Source organism: Oryctolagus cuniculus, chromosome 12 (assembly GCF_964237555.1).
Source record: "Oryctolagus cuniculus chromosome 12, mOryCun1.1, whole genome shotgun sequence".
NCBI classification, from domain to species: domain Eukaryota; kingdom Metazoa; phylum Chordata; class Mammalia; order Lagomorpha; family Leporidae; genus Oryctolagus; species Oryctolagus cuniculus.
In genome coordinates, this window is record NC_091443.1 from 81,452,672 (window position 1) to 81,475,936 (window position 23,265).

The following is a 23,265-nucleotide window of genomic DNA, read 5'->3' on the forward strand; positions in this document are numbered from 1 at the left end:
GAACACCAGACGTCCCTCGCCTGGGCCAGAAGGGGAGGGAGGGATACTCCTTACATGAAGGGTGGGCCATGTGAAGAAAACCAACACAGCTGTGGCTGCCCCTGAATCCAACAGCTAGCTATCATTTCACCCACATAGCAACTGACAGACAGAGGGATGGGAGTCAAGGAGTGGAGACTAATTCTGCTGAATGTTCAATGACACATTGAGATTCCTAGAGGTTGAGGTCAGCATTGTGGTGCAGTGAGTAAAGCTGCCACCTGCAACACTAGCATCTCATTTGGGCACAGGTTCGTGTCCCCATTGCTCCACTTCCAATCCAACTCACTGCTCACTGCCTGTGAAAAGCAGCAGAATAGATGACCCAGGTATTTGGGCTCCTGCCCACCCACATGGGAGACCCATGGTTTCAGCCTGGCCCAGCCCTGGCCATCGGGGCCATCTGGGGAGTAAACCAGCGGATAGAGGAGCTCCCTCTCTCTCTTTGCTTTCTCTTTCTCTCTCTCTTTCATAAAAAATAAATAAATCTTAAAAATAAAAAAAAGCCAAGGCTCAGAACTGAGCGGAGAAGGGCAGAGTGGACGGGACACCACAGGCAGATGTAGCAAGTGGAGACTACCCAGCATGTCTCACTACATGAGGACTGCTTCATATGGAGCCTGATGCACAGCAGGATCTTTTTAAAACATTTTATTTATTCATTTATTTTCATTTTATTTGAAAGTCACAGAGACAGATACAGAGAGAGATCTTCCATCAGCTGGTTCACTCCCCAAATGCCTTCAATAGCTGGGATTGGGTCAGGCCAAAGCCAGGAACCTAGAACTCCATCCGGGTCTCCCACGTGGGTGACAGAGATCCAACTACTTGAGCCACTACCTGCTGCCTCACAACGTGTACATTAGCAGGAGGCTGGACTCAGAAGTGAAGCTGGGACTCCAATACTGCGTATGTGCAGGCCAAGCAGCGTCTTAACCATGCACCAAACGCCCAACCCCAGAGGAGAATCTGAACGAACAAAAGCTGTTTTGTCATTCTTCCTATCCAGTTAGGGTCTTTGATGCAGCATGTGTTCATCCCACGGGGCTCTGCACACAAAGGCCCTTTAAGTGCTCCTTGGCTGCCTGGGAGTGCTATGCTCTTAAGCATAGGCTGCCTTCAGGGAGGTAAGACGTGGACAGGGACGCCTGTGAGACAAGGCAGGAGGGACCTGCCAGCAAGCGCCCCCTGGGCCGCAGCTCCTGCTTCTATTTGTTTTCTTTTAAAATACTTTTTAAAGCTTTTTCTTTTTCCAGCACAATTCTAATTAGAACATGTGCTTACTGTAGAGAACATGGAATCTGCAGAAGAGAAATAGAAATGGCCTCTCCCAGGAAAGGAATTTGTACAAGAACACTTCAAAAGTTTATAGAATGTGGAATTAATTAAAAGATAAATTTATTTTGGTGCAAAAAAAATTTGAAATCCATGTATACTTTTCTTATAATACATGTTTCATGAACTTTTTGAAGATCCTTCACATGCACAGATTCCAACATTTTTTTGCACTAAAATAGACTTTTAATTCCATACTTTTTTATGTATCCTCATATTAGTCAGTTTTCTGTTACTTTAACAAAATACTTGATGCTGGGTACTCTATATGGAAGAGAGGTTTATTCAGCTCACAATTTGGGAAGCTCAAAGTGTAAGATCAGGCGGCTCCTTGTGTTGGCCTCTGTTGAGGTTCCCTGGGTGGCAGAGAAAACGGGAAGAGAAATGGCTACAATGCAGAAGGGGCCAAGTGCGTGGGGTGGCCTCAGTTTCTAACAACCCACTCTAGCAAGAGCTAAGTCGCTGTGTGAGCCCAGCATGATTCCCTTTGCAGCACCCTCACTGACCCACTAGGTCCCACCCACTAGAGGTTGCACCACCTCCCAGCATCAGCACCCTGGGAACCAAGCTTCCAGTATGTAAACCACCAGGGGTACACACCGCATGCAAACCAAAGCAGCACTGTTAATATTTTCAAAAAGTCCCCTACTGCCATACACTCCGTTTCATACAGTTGGCCTCATAGTAGATATATAATTTAACATCCTAGGATTTTGTTTTTGTTTTCTTTTTTCCATAAACATTGAAGGCATTCCAACAATAACTTAATGGCTTCATAAGAGTAAATCACACAGTTGGGAATATGACTCAGAATCAGTGGACAAACTTCTAATTGCAGCTTCACCAGGGATTAGCCACATGAAAATGGGCGAGGGACTTAATTTTTCCTGAGCCTCAGCTTCATTCATTTGTGAATTGATGAGGGAGTACAGATTAAGTACGCATCTTATAAAGTTGTTGTAAAGAGAAATGAGACAATTATATGAAACAATTAGCTTGGTGTCTAGAACATAGTAAAGAATTAAATGGTAGTTATCCTAATTATCACTATTAGTCTATAGTCATTCCTCTATTACGAATATTTAGGATGTTTCTGAGTTTTTGTTGTTTGTTTTGATTCTCATTTTATCTGAAAGGCAGAGAGACAGACAGATAGAAATCTTCCATCTGCTGATACCCTCCCTAAATGCCCAGAACAGCCAAGGCTGGGCTAGCTAAAGTCAGGAGCCCGAAACGAAACATGAGTCTTCCATGTGAATGGCAGGGACCCAAGTCCTTGAGTCATCACTGCTGCCTCCCAGGGTGCACATTAGCAGGAAGCTGGAATTAGAAACAAAACTGCGCTTACAACCCAAGGCTCCAGTATGGTGTGCGGGCATCCCAGGTGGCATCTAACTGCTGCACCAAATGCCTTCCCCCTCTGGTTTATTTATAAATAAACAATTGTTATCATTTTAAGCTTAAATCCCTTTCCACATTTCGAGTCTTTTCTTAGGGCACATAAAGCTTTTGGTCCCAGGTATAAACGTTCAGAAGTTCAGGGTCTGCAGCCAGGCTGCCTGGGCTTCCGTCCCAGCCATGCTACTCCCTGGCTGTGTGAGCCTGGGAAAGTCACTGAGACCGCTCTCCTCTCTCTGCTTCAGTTTCCTCTTTAAAATGAGAGAAAAATAGTATCATTTGTTGTGAGGTTTAAATGGGATAACAGATGCAAACCACTTGGTAAAAAACAAAATGAAATTAACCAATGTCATTATCATGCATACCATCAATTATACACTTTATCTTATTCATCTCCTGCAGTGTTTGGCACTGGGCTAAGCACACAGTAGACTTCCAAAAACGAATGCATGTCACATTCAGCTGAATTTAAAGGTGATTTTGCGGCAGTTAAGATACCCCTGGGGAATGCCCAGATCCTATCTTGGAGTGGCTGGGTCAAGTCCTGCCCCTTCTGATCCGACCTCCTGCTAATGCATCTGGAAGGCGGCAGGTAATGGCTCAAGTACTTGGGTCCCTTCGACCTATGTGGATAGTGTTCCTGGCTCCTGGCTTTGGCTGGGCCCATCCATGGCTGTTGCAGGCATCTGGGGAGTGAACAAGTAGATGGAACATTTCTCTCTCTCTCTCCTCTCAAATAAGTGGAAATTGGTTGCTATGAGTGTTGGCTGAGTACTCTGTCCCTCCTGCAGAGGTTAGCCGGGGCCAGTCCTCCCAACGTGTTCTGTCCACACCCTGCCTGCTCCCATCCCATTGAGTCTAGCCTGTGTCTTTGAAGGAATCTCCTTTTTGCTTCAATTCATTGTATAGAATTCACTTGTCACAGAATTTACTTAGCAAACCCCCAAATAACATTAAGACCCCTCCAGAAGCTCCTGGCAAACCAGGCCAGAGTCCCTCTCTCCACTGCTCCGCCCAAGGCTTTGGGCCACTTCCTAAGATTTAGACCCATCGCCCTTTTCTTATTTCTCACCCACAGCCTTTCTCAATGTCCTGAGGGCATCGGATACTTCATTCCATGCTTGAGGATTTGAGCACCTATTACACCTATTACGAACAGGAGACTGGATGCCAGACACTACCCAAGTTACCTCCTACCTAATGTGGAAACTCAGCCTGCAAACCAAATCTTAGTTCTTACTGTGAGCAGAAATAAACATTCCGTACTTCAGAGCCAACCCCTTAAGTAAGCACAAAAGATATCATCCCCACACATATGAGCACACACACCACAAAATCCAATGGGAAGACTGGCTTATGCCAAATGATGGGCTCATGTAAATATCTGGAAAGGACAGAAGCTGGTGTGAGAGTAATACACCACTCATAATAGCTGCTGCTAGTTTGTTGTGTAGCTACCTCCAGGGGAAATGGTGCCACTTGGGAATTGATGGGTGAAGATGATAAATTTCCATAGGCTGGATGTAAGGGATGGATGGTCAAGTGGCCTACTTAACATGATTGAAGTTTCCCAGTAAGAATTCTCCTACCACAAAGCTGGAAACTCAGGTCTTAGATTCTCAGAAGTAATTTCCACCTTGCTAGGTGTTACTCCACGTCCTGATACATCACTCCCAAGCCAACTGACAGTTCACTCATTCCACAAAAGTCTACTAGGTATCTACCATAAGTAAGGCACAATATTAGAATTAGTGCATTAGTCAGAACAGAACAGAAAAGAACAGAAAAGACAAATGCATGGCAAGCATACTATCAATCCCCTGTTCTTTGCCCAAGGCAGACACCCATCTTCCTAAGAGCCTACCCATGGTCTCAGAATCCATGTCACCTTTGGTTCTAGGCGCTCACTACCAATTGAATGGGATTTATACACCATATTAAATTTCTGGTGACCTTGGTGCTAGAATACTGTCAACACTTAGAAAAGGAAGTCCAAGCAGCAATAAGACATTTGGGGATGAGGTGGTCCAACAATGCCATCTCAGAGTCTCTGTGACAAGCTGAGAGAGGCTAAGAGAACAGTCTGCACTGTGACCTTGAGCAAGTCATTCACCTGGTCAATCTTCAGTTTTCCTATTCACAAAATAGGGATTATCAAAGCAATACCTATGTCACAGGGTCGTTAGGATGAGGAAATGAGATGTTGCCACGTAAGGCATTTAACAAAGCTCGTCCACGAGTGAGCATTTTGCTTTTATTAATTAAATACAGCTTATGTTTAAGTAAAGAAGAATAAAATAAATTACCTTATTCCAGACAACTCAGTAGAAGGATACTGGACACAAGTTCTAGAGCTAGTGTTACCTTATTTCTATGGGAAATGTGCTTGCTGAAGCACAGAACTTGTTAGAAATCGCTCCAGAATGTAGAGATGTGTCCACTAGGACATGTATTTCTTGGCTGGAGCTCTGCCCCACCCTGAAACGGGCCCCAACAGACACAGGCAGAAGAGTTAAGTGGCATAAATCCTTTGGCTGATGAAAGGGGACCCTGGCCAAACACAGGAAATACTCCAACAGGACACACACCCAGGGATTCTTACTGCTCTCCTTTTCTGCCAACTTTTGTTGAGTACTACTTACCATTATTATATCAGAAATATAATCTAAGTCCTGTATAGATATTTAGGAAATAGAGGAGAAAGAAGAGAAAAAGCATTATAATCCCATCACTCAGGAGTTTGGGGTGGGGACATTGTTAACATTTTAGTATTTATGCATCCAAGTTTTTCCTCTGTATTTTTAATATTTTTAAGTATGGCATTTTCATTTTAAAATTCCTACTTAAATATTCTCTCCCCTCCACACACACTCCCCAGTTTATCATTACCAGTTCAAGATTCAGTTCATCAATCAAATTGAGAAGCCACTGGAACCAACTTTTACCATGTCACTTCTCGGAACAAAAGAGGAAATGCAGAAAATCCCCATCACGCTGTGAGTATGAACTGTGGACCCTGCCTGTGGTGCTCACACTCTTATTTCTATCAGAGTCAGATGGCTCAGACCAGACTCAAGTTACCTTTCACATCCCCTTATGTCTGCCCCAAACAGCCCATCAAATAGGACATGCACCCAAGCCCGCCCCTTGCAGCCCTCAGCCTTGCTGAGTTCCTCCTACTGCAGCCAGCATGTGCAGTGAACCAGGGTAAAGGCAGGGCTGGGCAGAGGCAAGCCAGAGGAGGCCCCACCAGGCTCTGCCTTGCAGGAGGAAGATCCGAGAAAGGTGGACAGGTGAGGGGCAGAGCAGTCCACAAGAAGACCCTGAGTGCCTTTCCCATGGGTTCTAAAAACCATAACTCAAAAATAAAACTGGGTTTTACCACTCAACTTGGCACAGATCTCCAATCTCAGCCTGCAGTGCCAGCCCAGCCCATCTGTCCTTCCCCCTGTTACACACCTGCTCTGTACCCCAGCAGTGGCCTCACAATGCCTCACTCTCTCTCTCTCAGACACCCCCAGCTTCACTGGCTCTTTCCCCACATCTTGGCCCTCAGCACTGACTCCCGTGGGAAGTGACACCAGTCCTTCGCCCACCCCAAGGGCAATCCATAGCTTGCTTCCTCCTGAAGACTGCCCCCAGCTCAGATCTCTGCTCGTCACCCTGCTTCAGTCCTTCAGCGAGGATTGCTCGATTCTCCGTGGAGAATGTGCCCGAGAGGACACTATCCTTACGATGCTCCCAGTCCAGCTGAGAGGGTGGGTCCCTCAATGACTCTTCATACCGCACTGCGGGAAGAGCTATGATGAGCCATGCCAGGGAGCCCTCCGCCCACTGCCTCGCTCTAAATCTAGTACTACCTCTGCACCTGCTACAATCTCTCTCCAGGGGATCATTCCCAGTAGTGGCAAGGGCTTCTAGCTGCTCTGTCAATGTTGGGAGATTTTAATGTCTTAGAGATTAGTGAGTAAAGCTGATAATGATACCTCAGAGCTTGCATTTAAATCTTGCTCTTAATTGGGTCCTGTGTTTCCTGGGTGGTTTTTCTAGTATTGTTAGGCTTTGTTGTTTTAATAGAAGCGTCTGTTTCTGCATGATGGGGAGGGGGAGCATTATCTAGGAGAGAAAAGTGTGCATGACTCAAACCTATGAGAACTGAACCACCCAGGAGCTATTGCTGAAGCCCAGCATCTCCTGGAAGGCTGTTCTGATTCATGATAGCAGGAATCTTCTTTATATGCTCACACAGAAAACAGTGATCTACCCTGTGTTACTGCCGGGAAAGCCTGTTCACCCCGTCACACCTCTTAGTATCTCCTTTAATAGTCCACGGTCTCTTTAAATAGTCCACGGATCACCAGTTTGGGAAATGCAGCCACAAATCCCAGCCCACGTCACACATTTTGAATGTGCTTCGACACCACTTTGCTATTCAGACTCAGCTGATGGTGCCTGTTTTCCTTTGTGTCTTCAAGGGGCGAGGGAATTACTAGTAATAAGACCTATTCCTTTCTGATCACGCTGAATTTGGATATCGGCGAGCTGATGGTGATCAAGTTCAAATGGGAAAACAGCGCAGTGTGGGCCAACGTCTGGAATACGGTGCAGACCATCATCCCCTGGGGCATAAAGCCCCGAAACTCGGGCCTCATTCTGAAGACCATCAGAGTCAAAGCCGGAGAAACCCAGCAAAGGTGATGGTGGAACCACCCTCCCCCCAACATCAACGAGGGTACTGCAAACAGTTCATGGGAACATGGGATTAAAAGAGTAGTCTGTTCTGGTGCAAAAAGATTTTGAAATTCATGCATAGGTTTTTTTTTTTCATGATATGCACTTCTTGTGAACCTTTCTTAAAAGATTTATTTATTTATTCAAAATGCAGAGTGACAAGAGGAAGAGACACACAGAGAGATCTTCCATCTGCTGGTTCACTCCCTAAATGGCTGCAATGGCCCTGGCTGGGCCAGGCTGAAGCTAGGAGTTAGGAATTCTGTTGGGGTCTCCTATATGGGCAAAAGGGGCCCAAGTATTTGGGCCATTTTCTGCAGCTGTCCCAGGCACATCAGCAGGGAGCAGAATCAGAAATGGAGCAGCCAGGACTCAAACCGGTGCTTCAATATGTGATGCCAGTATCACAAATGGCAGCCACGACTTTTTGTGGACTTTCTGAAGACTCCCTCACATGTATGAATGTCAAAGATTTATTTACCAAAATAATCTTTGGATTCAAGTTTCCATGAACTTTCCAAAGTACTCTCATATTAAGCATCTGTGTGCACCAGGCAGCTTCATAACACATACCCTCACTTGTCATGGGACGCAGATGTTATGGTGTCCTGTTGATGGAGCATAGATGCTCAGAAAGGTGAAGTTCCCTTTGCAAGTTCACGTGGCTGCAGGTGTTGGAACAGGATTTGCACCCAGGTCTTCTGCATCCCTGTCCAACCCCTCCCACTGCCCAAGGTTCACAGCTACCTGCCTATTAGCCAGACTTAAGAGTGCAATTGAGCCACCTGGTGATGTCAGTGCTTACTGTAGATGCACTATTTCTTTTTCATTGTTTACCCGGAGAAATGCATTGAATAGATCACAACCTCAAAATGTCGATTTGCCTCTCCCTGGGGTGGTGCCTTCCAATCTTAGATGCCACGTGCTCACCAGGGGGCTTATAAAACATGCAGAATTCCTGGACCCACCTGCAGAGCTTGCAACTCAGCACGGTCTTGGGAAGGTCCCCAGATGCATGTTCTTTGGTAACAGCTCTAAGAAATTTAGATGTGGACCACCGAACTACTCTTAAGAAATGCTGCTCTGTGTGACTGATCCTCTACCCTGGCCCCAAAGTGCCTGGGGACAAGAAGGCTGAGAGTGGGGAGCAGGGAGTTAAGAGGAAGGAGGGCCCAGCTGGCCCTAGGATTTCTCAGCAGAGGGGAGGGATGCCCAGCACGTCTCACCATGGCAACCACATTTCTCTGTAGTTCTTGGTGATTTGCAAATTCTCTGCTTCCCAGGCCCTTTCCATCTCCACCCTTCTGTATTCAAGGAAACCTTCTATGCTGGGAAACCCATGTCTCTCTTTGGCTCATCCTTAGTAAAGCCAGAATACAGCAAGCTCCTAACCTCTGAACTATACTCCTGTGCCCTTTGGGTTTTGCTGCCAGAAGCCAGCCCATGGCAGATTTATGCCCCCCCCCCCCGGTCCCTTATACAACCACTCTCTGAGATTTTATCTCCCTGGGATGCAAAATCCTGGCAATTACCAAGCACATACTCTGCAGCCAGCCAACAGATTTCTCCACACGATCAATCTGAGAAAATTAAACTGCTTCTCTCCTCTTACACATGTAGCCACTCTTGCCTGACTTCTGGGTCCCTGGGAACAGCACTACCTCTGAGCCCCTCCCTCCCCGCATTCTCTTAGCCAGAGAGTAATTCCTCAGTGGGGGCCGTTGCTCACTATGACAGTTCTTTGTAACTTGACTTGCAAAGTGGTAGAAAACACAACACTATCTTCTCCACGGTGCACACCCACATGACACGGCATGGGAGGAAGAAAGAAGAAAGGGAAGAAAGAGAAGGATACCTAAAAGGTTCCCACAACACATTGGCCTCCTTAGAATTGTTCTCCCCAAGCTTTCTCTGTGTCTCTGAAATGGGTACTATGGGCTGTGCAGCAGAGGGGCCTGAGGCTCACAGAAGGTACATGGCTCGGGGACATCACTAATAACTGTCCAAGCCCCACTAATAACTGCCTTGGGTTTGTCTGATCTATTGCCCTTTTGTTGCCTGGGTACTGTTTCCAACAGTTACTTCTGCTATTAGTTTTGGCCCCATTAACCTGACTTTCCATGGTCTAACCTAGCAGTTACAGTGCTGGACATAAATATATATGTATACATCATACTCAGGGCTGTAGGAAGCACATGCTTAAAAAGGTTGAGGGTAAAGATACAATGAGATTTATATTTTTAAATGGTTATTTATTTTTATCTACTCAAAAGGCAGAGAGAGAGAGAGAGAGAGAGAGATCTTCCATCCATTGGTTCATTCCCCAAATTCCCACAACAGCCAAAACTGGGCCAAGCAGAAGCCAGGAGCCTGGAACTCTACTGTGGTCTCCCACATGGGTGACAGAGACACAAGTAGTTGAGCCATCGTCTGCTGCCTCCCAGGGTGCATAAGCAGGGAGCTGGATGCAAAGCAGAGGTGCCAGGATTCAAACTTAGGCACTCCAGTATGCTATGCAGGTGTCTCAAGTGGCTGCTTAACCTATCATATCACAACGTCTACACAGGGATCTAAATTTTTTAATTTTTAAATGCCATTTGCCTCCTATTGTCTATACATACCAGGTAACATTGAGGGATTAAAAAAAAATACCATATTGTGGCTCTTGGCAGGAAAGGACCTGATTAGAAAAATAAGACAAATGAAGTGTACTAATGGTGTGTTCCACCCCCAGGACTTCTCAGATTTAATGTGCACACAAATATCTGGGAGTCACACCAAAATGCAGGTTCTGTCTCGGGATGTCTGGGGCGGGGCCCGAGATTCTGCATTTCAGACAAGCTCCCAGGTGATGCTGTTGCTGTGGGTCCAGGGACCACACCTGGAATAGCAGGAGTCTAGTATCACACAGTCTAGGAAGTGTAGGAACAGAGACAGTGCAGGTTGGCGCTGTTGGGGCTATGCTGCAACAGGCCTCAAGGAGGCCAAGAGACATTCCTAGGGAGGCAGGCAGCAAGTAAAGCAACATGACTTCACTGTTTACCACCTGTGTAACCTCAAAGAATAACTTCAGGGATAGGCATTTAGCCTACCAGGGAGTCATCTGCATCCCAGATCCGAGTACCTGGGTTTGATCCCTGGCTTCGGCTCCTGATTCTAGCTTCCTGCGAATGCAGATCCTGAGAGGCAATGGTGATGGCTCAAGTAGTTCGGTTCCTGCCATCCATGTGGGAGACCTGGATAGAATTCCCAGCTCCTGGTTTGGGTTCTGGCCCCAGCCACTGCAGGCATTTGGGGAGGGAACCAGCAGATGGGAGATTTATCCTCTCTTTCTCTCCCCCCCCCATCTCCCCCACCCCCCCAAATCGAGGAGAATATCAGCTCTTTGAGCCTCAGTTATTTAATAATAAATAGGAATCATAATGTGTATCTCATGAGACTAATAACAGGCACCAGTTTTTTTAGTGCTTTTTACAAACCAAAATCCCAGAGCCAGGATGCAAGTACTAAACACTATACCCTTATTTTCCCTGCTAAGTGCAAGGAGTGGGGGGTGGGGGTGGGTAAAGTAGCTTGCCCTGTACCTCCAAGGGAGGAACTCAGTGGAGGTTATTTTCTTCCCCCAAAGGCACAGTCAGGGATGAGCAAGCTTGTGTGGTGGGGTAAAGATAAAGGACAGGAACTATTGGCCCTAGAGCAAAACATAAGTGGCTAAACAGAATGAAAAGATGTTCAGTTTCCACCAGAATCATATGAACACAAAATGAGACTCAATAAAGTTATCATTGGCCTCCCATTAGTTTGGCAGAAATTAAAAGACAGATAACATCCAGACTTGGTAAGGGTGTGGAGAAACGGGAGCTCTCAAATATCATCAGTCAAGGTTTAAGTCATAGACATTTTTGCTGGGGAATTGCATTCAACAGCTACCATAGTGAGTGCTTCTGTGGGTGCTTATGCCAGGCACTGTCGTGGCACCAGAGAGATGGCAGTGAACAGAGCAGCGTCCTTGGCTTCCTGGAGCTTCCATTAGCAGTATTTTAAATATGCATAATACTTACACCCAGAATTTGCCTTCTAAGGGTTGTAACATTTCCAGAGTATCTATGCACATACTCAAAATGTGCACAAAGAATATATATGTACAGAAATGCCTATTGTGCTGCTAATGGTAAATAGTAAACTAGTGGGAAAATCTTCATGCCCTTCAATAAGAAAATGCTAAGTGCGTTGAGGTCTCTCCATACAAGGAGATGTCACGCACCAGGTGAGAAAGAATGAAATACACCTCTGTGTACTGACATGAACAGTTCTCCAAGTACATTATTTTGGTGACAAGGAAAAATCGCAGGAAAATACATACAGGATAACCCCACTTCTACTTAAAAGAATCTCCATAGCTGTGTATGAACACTGCTGTATTTACAAATGCCCAGAAATGGGTCAAGAAAGAAAAAACAAACCCTGAAAGTGGAGAAGGGAGAGATGTTTTTCATATTTGGCTTCATGGGTCTCTGTATCATTTGACTTTTCCAAGAGTATGTTCATCAATTGCTCTTTTCACTTTTTAAATCTACAAATCTGATTTAGTAAAGACTCGAACTTGGGTGTAATGCAAAGAAAGAAACCATAGCTGGAATTCTCTGTGACTGCTCATGTACTGTGTGTGTGTGTGTGTGAGTGTGTGTGTTTCCAGATATAATCAGAGTTAATAACATAAAATGGGGGAGGGTATTCGGTACAGTGTAAGCCACTGCTCTGCTTGGAACATCTGCCTCCCATAATGAAGTGCCTGGGTTTGAGTCCTGGCTCCACTTCCAATTCTGCTCCATGCTAATGAAATTCCTGGGAGGCAGCAAGTGACGGCTTAAATACTTGGGTCCCTGTCACCTACATGGGAGACCCAGATTGAGTTCCCAGTTCCTACACATGTGGGGAATGAATCAGGGGATATGACATATTCATTTTCTCTCTCTTTCTCTAATAAAATTAAAAAAAAAAAAAAAACTTTAAAGATATTTTGAAAGGGTAAACTGGCAAGCTAAAGGCCCAAGGAGTCCAGCAGCTGGTTTTCCAGAGAGTCCCGGGTCACATAGAAATGTCCTCTCCAGATGGACCAGCAGCAGCACCCAACACAGGCCAGGGGCAGGGCTCACAGGACTGAGCTGGGCAGAGGCTGATGACAGTGGCCGCTTGCCAGGGACCTTTAGGAATGGCGTTGACTAATTGGAGCATGTCCAAAGAAGGCCAGCTGGGAGCTAAGCAGCCTAGCGAGGAAGATTTGAGGAGCCTCAAATGTGTGCCCTGGAGCCAGAGCAATGCAGTGAAAGGAACTACAGTCACCCTCAAGTCTTTGATGAGCCGTTCTGAGGGAGAACAAAGGAGGCTGCCCCCAGCTTTGCCTCCTTGCAGCCCCAAAACCCTCCCAGCGCAGAGCCCCAGGAAGCCTCCCACTGACTGCTCTCACTGATTCCCTTTTGTTTTTCTCTGAAATTATAGAAATATTTGCACAACATAAGATTCTAATGTATAAACATGTATCACATGCATGACATAGATTGAACAGTATCTGATAGAGGATGAACTGCTCCAGCGAGGCCCATCTAAAACTTAATGCTGTGTCTGTTTTACGTCTTCTCTTCAGAATGACATTTTGCTCAGAAAACATGGATGATCTGCAACTTCACCCGACCCAGGAGAAAAACTTCGTGAGATGTGAAGTAAACCCAAAAAAATTGAAGCTAAAGATCAAATGAGTTTTGCTGAAGACTCGGTGTAAAGAATAAATAAAAATTCATTTATTCCTTATGTGGGATGGTTGCCTTCTTGGGAAACAAAAATTATATAAACAATATTTTATTATAATATAATATATAGTATTATATATTATAATATATAGCATAATATAAGTAAAATTTAAATTTACATTTACTATTAGAAATGAAGCGCTTCAAAACTATATGATATCACTATTTTCAAGTGTTAGTACAACTAAAAATTTCTTGGTCGGATCGAATGTTAGTATGTGCAATTAGCTACACATGTAAGAATCATTTATACATGCTGTTTTGATTCACAATGTCCTTTACAATGAAGTCAAATTTCTCATAATCCCAGGGCCCATTTTGTGGCATAGTGGGTAAAGCCACCACTTACAACCCCAGCATCCATATGAGTGCCAGTTCGGTCCCAGATGCTCCACTTCCTAAACAGTTCCCTGCTAATAAACCTGGAAATGCAGAAGGAGACCCAAATACTTGGGCCCTGCCACTCTTGTGGGAGACCTGGATGAGTTCTTGGTTCCTGGCTCTGATTTGGTCTATCCCTAGCCATGGAGGTCATTTGGGGAGTGAACCAGCAGATGGAAGACTTCTCTCTCTGTTTCTCTCCGTCCCTCCTCCCTCTCTCTCCACACCTCTACCTCCACTTCTACCTCTACCTCTACCTTTCAAGTAAGTGAATACATCTTTAAAATGAAAATTTACCATATTCTCTCACTAGTTCATCATAGTCAGTTTTTTAAAGACTTTTATTAATTTGTTTATTTGGATGGCAGAGTTACAGAGAGGCAGAGGCACAGAGAGAAGGTGGGGGGAGAGAGAGAGTCTTCCATCTGCTGGTTCACTCCCCAGATGGCTGCAACAGCTGGAGCTGTGCCAATCCAATGCCAGGAGCCAGGAGCTTCTTCCAGGTCTCCCACTTGGGTGCAGGGGCCCAAGCACTTGGCAGTCTTCCACTGCTTTCCCAGGCCATAGTAGAGAGCTGGATCACAATTGGAGCAGCCAGGACTCAAACTGGCACCCATATGGGATGCCAGCACTGCAGGTGGCGGCTTTACCCACCACGCCACAGTACCAGCCCCTATCCTAGTCAGTTTTTATGAAAAGATATTTGTTACCTAATAGTGCTTCAAAGCAGAATTCTAATTAATCACCAGTTATGTGTCCCAAAGTACATTTTCCTGAAAACAATACAGCTTACCAAAAGTCGAATTCTAATAATTTTGATCATACAAATTATATATTTCAGTGAGCAAATACATAGAAGTAGAATTCTACTAAAACTACCCATGATAAAAATGAAAGTCACACAGCTGGTAATTTTAATAACTAAATTACTAATTAAAGAAATGTAATTCTATTTTACTAATGTTAGCAACAAATGATAATGGAAAAATCTAAATAGCTCAAAGAGTTTGCTTTGGACTGAATGTTTATGTCCTGCTAAAATTCATAAACTGAAATCTAACTTACAGAGGGAGGGCCTCCTGGAATGATTAGATCACGAGAGAGCAGCCCTCCGGGATGGGATTAGTGCCCTCCTGGAGGGAGAAAGCGCCTAGAGCTTTCCTCCCTCTGCTGCGTGGTATACAACAGGAAAGTGGCCACCAGCAATCCAGGAAGCGAGCTGTCACCAGACACCAGATCTGCCAAAACCTTGGTTTTGATGTCGTAGCCTCCAGAACTAGAAGAAAGAAATTTTTGTTGTTCAAACCACCCATTCTATGCTAAGATGCTAGAGCAGCCTTAACTGACTGAGCCACAGATACTGAATCTCAAACTGTTCTAAAAATGAAATAATGGTGTTCACCGATAAAGTCCAGCACAAAGCACATGAGATAAGCGGATCCTAGCTCTGGTCATGAGTTGGATATGCGTTTCAAGTAGCTCAGAAAGGAGCAGCATACTGTGCACATTCGACGACCTAACCTGAGACGCACAGAGATTGAGCTACGTACAACTCATAACCCACACTCTCTTCACTACAGCAGGGTGAACCAGGGCTTGCAAAACAAAGAAACGTCTCTTCTTCCTGAAGAGAAGTCTGCCTCTGCCTAAGGTATTTAAAATTATCTTTTGGGGCGGGACATAGTGATTAAGACACCACTCAGGATGCGTGTATTCCATAGCAGAATGCCTAGGTTTGAGTTGCGACTCTGTTTCCCACAAATGCACACCCTGGGAGGCAGCAGGGGATGGCTCAGGTACTTGGGTCTCTGCCACCCATGTGAGGGATCCAGATTGAGTGCCTTATCTTCTGACTTTGGTCTGGCCCAGCCCTAGCTGTTGTGGACTTTTGGGGAGTGAACCAGTAAATGGAAACTCTCTCTCTCTCTCTCTCTCTCTGTCTCTGTCTCTGTCTCTGTCTCTCACACACACACCCCTCCCTCACAAATAAATATTTTTTTAAAAACAATTCTTTGATGATTCAGTTTTATTTCTCTTTGAAGGATCCATAAAACTAAAGAGTGGGGGCCGGTGCTGTGGCATAGCAGGTTAAGTGTTGCCTGCAGTGCCAGGATCCCATATGGGCACCAATTCGAGTCCCAGCTGCTCCACTTCTGATCCAGCTCCCTGCTAATGTGCCTGGGAAACAGCAGAAGATGGCCCAAATGCTTGGTCCCCAAAAATTCATGTGGGAGACCCAGATGAAGTTCCTGGCTCGTGGCTTCGGTCTAGCCCAGTTCTGGCCTTTGCAGCCATTAGGGAACTGAATAAGCAGAGAGAAGACTTCTCCCTCTCTGTCTCTGGCCCTCCCTTTCTGTAACTCCTCTTTTCAAATAAATAAATCTTAAAAAAAAAAAAAGCTAAAGGGTGTATGTTGAGGGGACAGGAAGAATAGGTAAGTCAACATTTCCAAATAACGCATTCTGGGGCTGACGCTGTGGCGCAGCAGTTAAAACCACCTGCAGTCCCGGCATCCCATCTGGGTGCTGCTTCTAGTCCTGGCTGCTCCACTTCTGATCCAGCGTTCTGCTATGGTCTGGGAAAGCAGTAGAAGGCAACCTGAGTGCTTGGTGCTTGGGCTCCTGCACCCACATGGGAGACCTGGAAGAAGCTCCTGGCTCCTGGCTTTGGATCAGTGCAGCTCTGGCCATTGCAGCCAATTGGGGAGTGAAGCAGTGGATGCAGACTTCTCTCTCTCTGCCTCTCCCCTCTCGGTATAACTCTAATTTTCAAATAAAAATAAGTATTTAAATTAAAAATATATATAAAAATAAATAAAGCATTCTACCCTGAATGCTAAATCTTTCCTGCAAAAGTATCTGACCCCGCTTCTAGAGAAAGGATGTATGTGTACAGAATTGATAGATATCTAAAATATTAATGTTTACAAGCAAGTCATGTTTGTATTGGATTAGCATGTTTTATCACTAACTATACAGAAGGGATTTCAAATATCACTTTTAAAAAACAACAGGAAAACCTTCTTTGCTGTATATCCTACCTAGTCTGTGAATCTGTATACCTGGAGACATGTATAAGAATGCCTAAATGAGCCTCGAAACCATCATAACCGGAAAGAGCCCAATGTCTGCCAGTACAATGCACACATAAACAACAGCATGTTCTTACTAATGGAATGTTCTGCAGCAGTGAAAAAAATAAATCCAGGCTACGCACACAAAAAGAACAGGGTTGTGGCCAGCCTAAGGCAGCAAGGGTGCAAAATTTAAGGAGTCACTCACAGATTTTGCATTTGCACAAAGACACGATAAATATATACAAGGGTACTTCAAAACATTCATGGAAAAATGGAATAAAAAATCAGTCTCTTTTGATGGAAAAAAACTGAAATCCACGCATAGTTTTTTCAGAACATGCATTTTCCTGGAACTTTTTAAAAATGTTTTATTTATGTATTTCTCCTATTTGAAAGGCAGAGAGAGAGAGAGGCAGTCAGAGATCTCTGAACATTTGATTCACCCCCAGATGTCCACAGCAGATGCAGCAGGGCCAGGCCAAAGCCAGGAACCGGGATGTCAACTCAAATCTCCCACATGAGGGCAGGGACCCACTTGATCCATCGCCTGCTGCATTTCAGGGTGCCCATTAGCAAGCTGGACTCAGAAGCAGACTCAAGACTCAAATCTTAGATACTCTAATACGGGATGCAGATGCCCCAAGATGCAGCCTTTTTTTTTTTTAAGATTTATTTTATGTATTTGAAAGGCAGAGTTAAAGAAAGGGAGTTATCTTTGTCCCCTGGCTCACTCCCCAAACAGCCACAACAGCCAGGGCTGGGCCAGTCTGAAGCCAGGAACCTCTTCCGAGTTTCTCACTTGGGTGCAGGGGATCCAAGGACTTGAACCATCTTCTGCTGCTTTTCCAGGCACATTAGCAAGGATCTGGGTCAGAAGAGGAGCAGCCAGGACTCAAACCAGTGCCCACATGGGATGCTGGCACTGCAGGCAGGGGCTTTACCTGCTATGCCACAGCGCCGGCCCCCCAAGCTGCATCTTAACTATTGCGCCAAATGCCCAGGCTTCAGTGAACTTTTTGAAGTCTTCTCATGTGCAGCGACTTCCTATCTTTTTTCACTAAAATAAGCATTCTCTTTTAATTCCATGAACTTTTTGAAGTACCCTTGCTTTGCTCACTATCGCCTAACTCAACTCATTGTTGGAGCTGCAAGGACAAGCAATAGAGTCACGACCATGGGAGTGAGGCTGTGGTCATGTTAGGAAGGAGAAAGGTCGCACCAGAGTGCGTAGGCCAATGACACTGGACTTCTCACTCCCGGGAGGGCAGCTACACGGATGCTCACCTTATAACCATCCTAGAACTGGACATGTCATTTGTGCGTGTGACGTAGGAAAGTCACTTTTCACAACCTGAAAAGGAAAAGGAGAGTTAAGAGTTAAGAGTTAAGCAAACATTTCTACCACAAGTTGATATGTTTCAATATTAATATACTATTCCTGGGAACAGAGATTATGTTTTCTTTTAGTCATACCAAACATGAAGACCTTTGAGACAGAGGATTCCATAAGCAACCATGTGACGGACAAGTGGCTAACGGGAACATCTGAGACTCCTCTTGGCCTGTCCAAATCTGGTTGCTCCTGTTGGATTCTTTTCACTCAGGGAGATGCGTTCATTGACATCATATTTTCTGAAGTACCTTCAAGGAGGAAGGCAAATGGGGAAACTGAATAATGCAGCCACATCTGTTCGTTGCACATGCAAAATGCTGGCTCGTGCGCTGATTCTACACACCTCGCTCCAAAGGATCTGCATTTGTGAGCCCACTCAGGAAGAACACTGGCATCCTGCTTTTAAGGCACAGTCTGTCTGTGCTGTTCTCCTTGTAAGGAGAACAAGGGAAGACACGGAGCAAGGGTGGCACTGCAGCCACGCTCTTTGTGGTGAGCAAGTCCGAGGGAAGGAGCCAAGCCCTGGTTCCACATCATGAGGAGGGCGCACTCCTCCACGGCGAGTTCAGTGTCCCCAGCGTCCATGTTGAGTCATGTGGGCTGCCGGCGTCACAATGGTTTTGATGGCGAGACACCTCTAAGGTGCGGCAAAGCTGCCCAGTGCCATGCTCACTCCCCCACCCCCCACCCCCCACCGCAGAGGCAAAGTCAGTGGATAAGAGCTAAACAGCAGAGCAAGAGGAAGAAGATGAAACCAAGACAGAGCCCAGAGCAGGTACTTAGCACAGCCTTTGAGAGCTCACTTGCGGCACACACGGCCCACGGTGGAGCGCCTGGTTCCATTGCTGGCTCACCTCCCAATTATAGCTGCCTGCGAATCTGCACCCTAGGAGACAGAGTAATGGCTCAGGTCACTGGGTCTCCCATCCACACTGGAGATCTGCCGAGTCCTCAGCTTCTGGCTTCCCAGCTTTGGCCGGGTCCAGCCCCAGCCAAAATTGTGGGCGTTTGGAGAATGAACCGGCAGATAGACGCTCTCTCTGTGTCTCTCTGCCTATCCAGGAAATTCAATAAAGAAATATTTCTAAGAAGCAAGTCCATTCCTAAGTCATCAGCTACTTGCTAACCTTTCCTTACGCACCACGACTCCCATCCCCCAAAGCCTGTACCTGCTTCATGTACCCCCCCCATCTCACTCCTTCCCATGCCTGCCTTTTTCTCCTTCCTCCTTCTTCTTCCTCTCTTCCTGCAGAATTTCCTGCCCTGCCTAGCTGAACCTTGCTGATCCCTCCAGGGCCAGTTTTCCCCATCAGCTGTCTGCCATCTCTGCCCAGCTCTCTGGGACCTCTCTCTCCTCCAAGAGGGTGCTCCTGGCTCCTGCTGGGGTTGGCCTTGGCGGGGTCTGCTGACTCTCCGCCACCACCCAGTTTCCTGGCTGCTCCTCGCCCTCACTCAGGCGTCCACAGAGGGTGCTCTGAGGGGCCCAGGCCCCCTTCCCTGCTCCCTCAGTGCACTCTTGAGGCAACCTCACCCACTGCCGTGGTTTTATTCAGGACCAGGGCCAACCATGCCCATGCTCGTGCTCCAGTGCACGCCCCTATATCATTTGCCCATGCAACAGCTCTTCCATGCTGTCTCACAGACCCAGAATGTCCCAAACCAACCCCTGATGGCCCCTTGCCCACTGAAGCCTGGTCCTCCCCATACACCTGTCCTGTGTCTCAGGGAATGTCATCAATGGCCACCCAGTTGCTGAGCCCAGACACCAAGGGTGTGTGGGGGGGGATGTCTATAAGGTTTCTTTTCCCCCTCAATAAAAAACAATCACCAAGCCCAGCAGAGTCTACTCTTCTTTTTTCATAGTTTCAAAAATATTTTATATTTATTTATTTTAAAGGCAGAAATAAAGAGAAAGAGACAGAGAGATTTCCCATCTGCTAAGTCACTCCTCCAAGGCTGGGCCAGACCTAAACCAGGAGCCCAGAACTCAATCTGGTTCCCCTCCCCACCAATCCTGGCCCGGCCCCCTGCTGGGTAGCAGAGAGCTAATGTTGAGCCATCACCTGGTGCTTCCCAATGTTCCCATTAGCAGAAAGTGGAGCCAGGACTGGAACCCTACACTGCTATGTGGGACTCCAGTGTCTTATGCCACTCGCCCCAAATTCTACTCTTATTCATTAAATGTGTCTGTGTCTCTCCATCCTGCTTGTGCAGGCCACCACTCTCTCTCTTCCCTGGACGTGAGCTACAAATCTCCAATTCCTAGGCCTGGACCCACTCTTCCCTTTCAACCCACCCATCACAACAGCCAGAGGGATCTTCAAAGGCAAAAAAAAAAATCAATCATTTTTCTGCTTAAAATGTTCCCAATAGTTTCCCAACACCCTTTGGAAAAAGGCCAGGGACCAGCATTGTGGCTTAGTGGATTAAGTTGCTGCCTATGCACTAGCATCCCATATGGGCACCAGTTCAAGTCCTGGCTGCTCCACTTCCAACATAGTTCCTTGCTAATGCACCTGGGAAAGCAGTGGAAGATGGCCCAAGTGCTTCAGGACCAGCATGGGAAACCCAAAAGAAGCTCCTGGTTCCTAGCTTTGGCTTGGCCCTAGCTTCAGCTATTGTGGCCATTTGGGGAGTGAACCAGCAGGTGGAAGACCAACCTCTTGCTCTCCGTAACTCTGCATTTCAAATAAGTAAACTAAATCTTTTTAAAACAAAATGGCCAGAATGAGTACCCTGGCCTTCAAGCCCCTCCTTTTTTCTGCAGTCTTATCTCTCCAGCCGGAGTCTGGGGGATCTGCATCGTCCTGCACTTTGGATCTGCTTCAGTAGCTTTAAGAAGTAGCATACCTCGGCCCCACCCCTAGAATTGTTGACTGGGGTAGGACACAGGCATTGGGAGTCTTGAAAGCTTTCCAGATGATTCTAATATGCACTAAGTTTGGGAACTGTAGGGCTAGAGACCTTAGTCACCTTTCAGATCCCCCAAAACTGCACAGCTCCCTCCTGCCTTTGGGCCTCTGTCAGTTCCATTGCTAACATCCCCACATCATCTCTCAGCTCCCTTGCAAGCTCCCTGTTCCAATCCAGGCGTTACTGCTTCTGGGGTCATTTAACAATCGCCCCACCCTATCCAAGCTTATGACAGCTCCTCTTGCTATCCAGAGTCTGAACACACCTTCATTCTTCTGGTAAAGTGCTTGGGGACCATGCCACACACAGCCATACTGGAGCCTGAAGCAAAAAGGAAAATCAGTCATTCTGCTCCATCTTCATATAAGATTTTGTTATTCTATTCATCACAGACTTTTGATTTGGGGGCCAGTGTTGCAGCATAGTTGGCTAAGCCTCCACCTTGCGTTGCCAGCATCCCATAAGGGCGCTGGTTTGAGTCCTGGCTGCTCCTCTTCCAATCCAGTTCTCTGTGATGGCCTGGGAAAGCAGTAGATGGCCCAGGTGCTCAGACTCCTGTACTCTTGTGGAAGACCCAGAGGAAGCTCTTGACTCCTGGCTTCGGATTGGTCCAGATTCAGCCATCTGGGGAGTGAAACAGTGAGTGGAAGACCCCTCTCTCCCTCTTTGTAACTCTACCTCTCAAATAAATAAAATCTTAAAAAGAATTTTGCTTTTTTAATATATTGCACTGAACTATTTATATTGGAGCCAGCAACACGGTGCAACAGGTTAAGCCGCCACTTGCAACACTGACATCCTGGATCAGTTCGAGGCCCTGATGCTCTGCTTCTTATCCAGTTCCCTGCTGATGTGCCTGGTAAGCAGCAGGTGATGGCTCAAGTGCTTAGGCCCCTGCTACCCAATGTGTGAGACCCAGATGGAGTTCCTGGGTTCTAGCTTTGGACTGGCCCAGACCTAGCTCTTGCAGCCATTTGGGTAGAGAACCAGAGGATGGGACCTCACTCACTCTGCCCTGCCCCCACCTCTCTCTGTTGCTCTGCCTTTCAAACAAAATAAATAAATCTTTATTTTTTATCTTGATAACCAAGTTTTTAGAACCCCTTAATTTTTTAATGATTTATTTATTTATTTATTTGAAACGCAGAATTACAGAGAGGCAGAGGCAGAGAGAGATCTTCCATCCGCTGGTTCACTCCCCAAATGGTCGCAACAGCCGGAGGTGGGCTACCAGGTCTCCCAAGCACTTGAGCCATCTTCTACTGCTTTCTCAGACCATGGTAAAGAGCTGGATCAGAAGTGGATCAGCCAGGACTCAAACCAGTGCCCATATGGGATGCTGGTACTGCAGGCAGCGGCTTTACCAGCTATACCACAGTGCTGGCCCCTGGAGCCACTTACATTGTGTGCCCAAGGTAAGTGCCTGGTCCTGGCTCTGATTTGTAGAACTGCTTATTGAACACCTATCTCCCCTCACCCCCGCCGGAGTTGAGCCTTGGTGAAGCCAAGGAGAGTCACTGTTCAGGACTTTATCCCTGGTGCCCTGCCCTTCACCTGGCACAGAGCTGGCATCCTGGGAACGCTTGTTGAATTAATAAGTGATAGTCATCTTTTTAAAGGCATGTTTCCTTTCTCGATTCAATAAGCTCCAACTACTGCACCTGTCCAAGACGAGAAAGAGCTCACTGCTTCCTCGTTCAATTCAGAAACAAAGCAGGGCTGGTGTCAGCACTGCCCTCCCTCCCTTCCTCAAGGACATTCTCATCCCTTCCCCTGGTCGGACTCCTCTTATCCCGGCTCAGCATCTGTCTGAACCCATTCATCAGAAACCCTAGCATTCCTTGATTAAATTTCCACTTCTCAGTCTCAGAGCTATCTTTCTACCAATTAAGTGAAGAATCAGAGAACAATCATGACAGCTGTCTACAGCAGGGCCTCTCAAACTGGACTGTGCCCAGGGACCTTGCTCATCTCTGGCCCTGTAGGTCCAGGAGAGGGCCCAAGATCCTGCTCCTCCAACAAGTTCCTGAGTGATGCTATTGCTGCTGGTCCACGGGCCGCACTGATTAGCAGAAAAGTAGACCGGTGTCTCCCAGCCTTCCCTAGTGGTGTGAATCACCTGGGCACCGATCCCTCCCCTGGAGATTCTAACTCAGCAGGTGGAGGACAAGCAGCCTGAATAATTTTTCTCA

At 46.4% G+C, this 23,265-nt stretch overlaps 1 protein-coding gene across 1 annotated transcript in view; it reads left to right on the plus strand.

The window, feature by feature from the left end:
• The window catches only part of LIPC (lipase C, hepatic type), a 159,011-nt gene extending 145,700 nt beyond the window's left edge, over positions 1-13,311 (plus strand). The window contains 3 exon segments of the mRNA NM_001082032.1: positions 5,651-5,768; positions 7,248-7,466; positions 13,148-13,311. Of these exon segments, the coding sequence (NP_001075501.1) occupies positions 5,651-5,768; positions 7,248-7,466; positions 13,148-13,259 (449 nt within the window). The 3' untranslated portion in view covers positions 13,260-13,311.
• Positions 13,312-23,265: the final 9,954 nt, after the last annotated feature.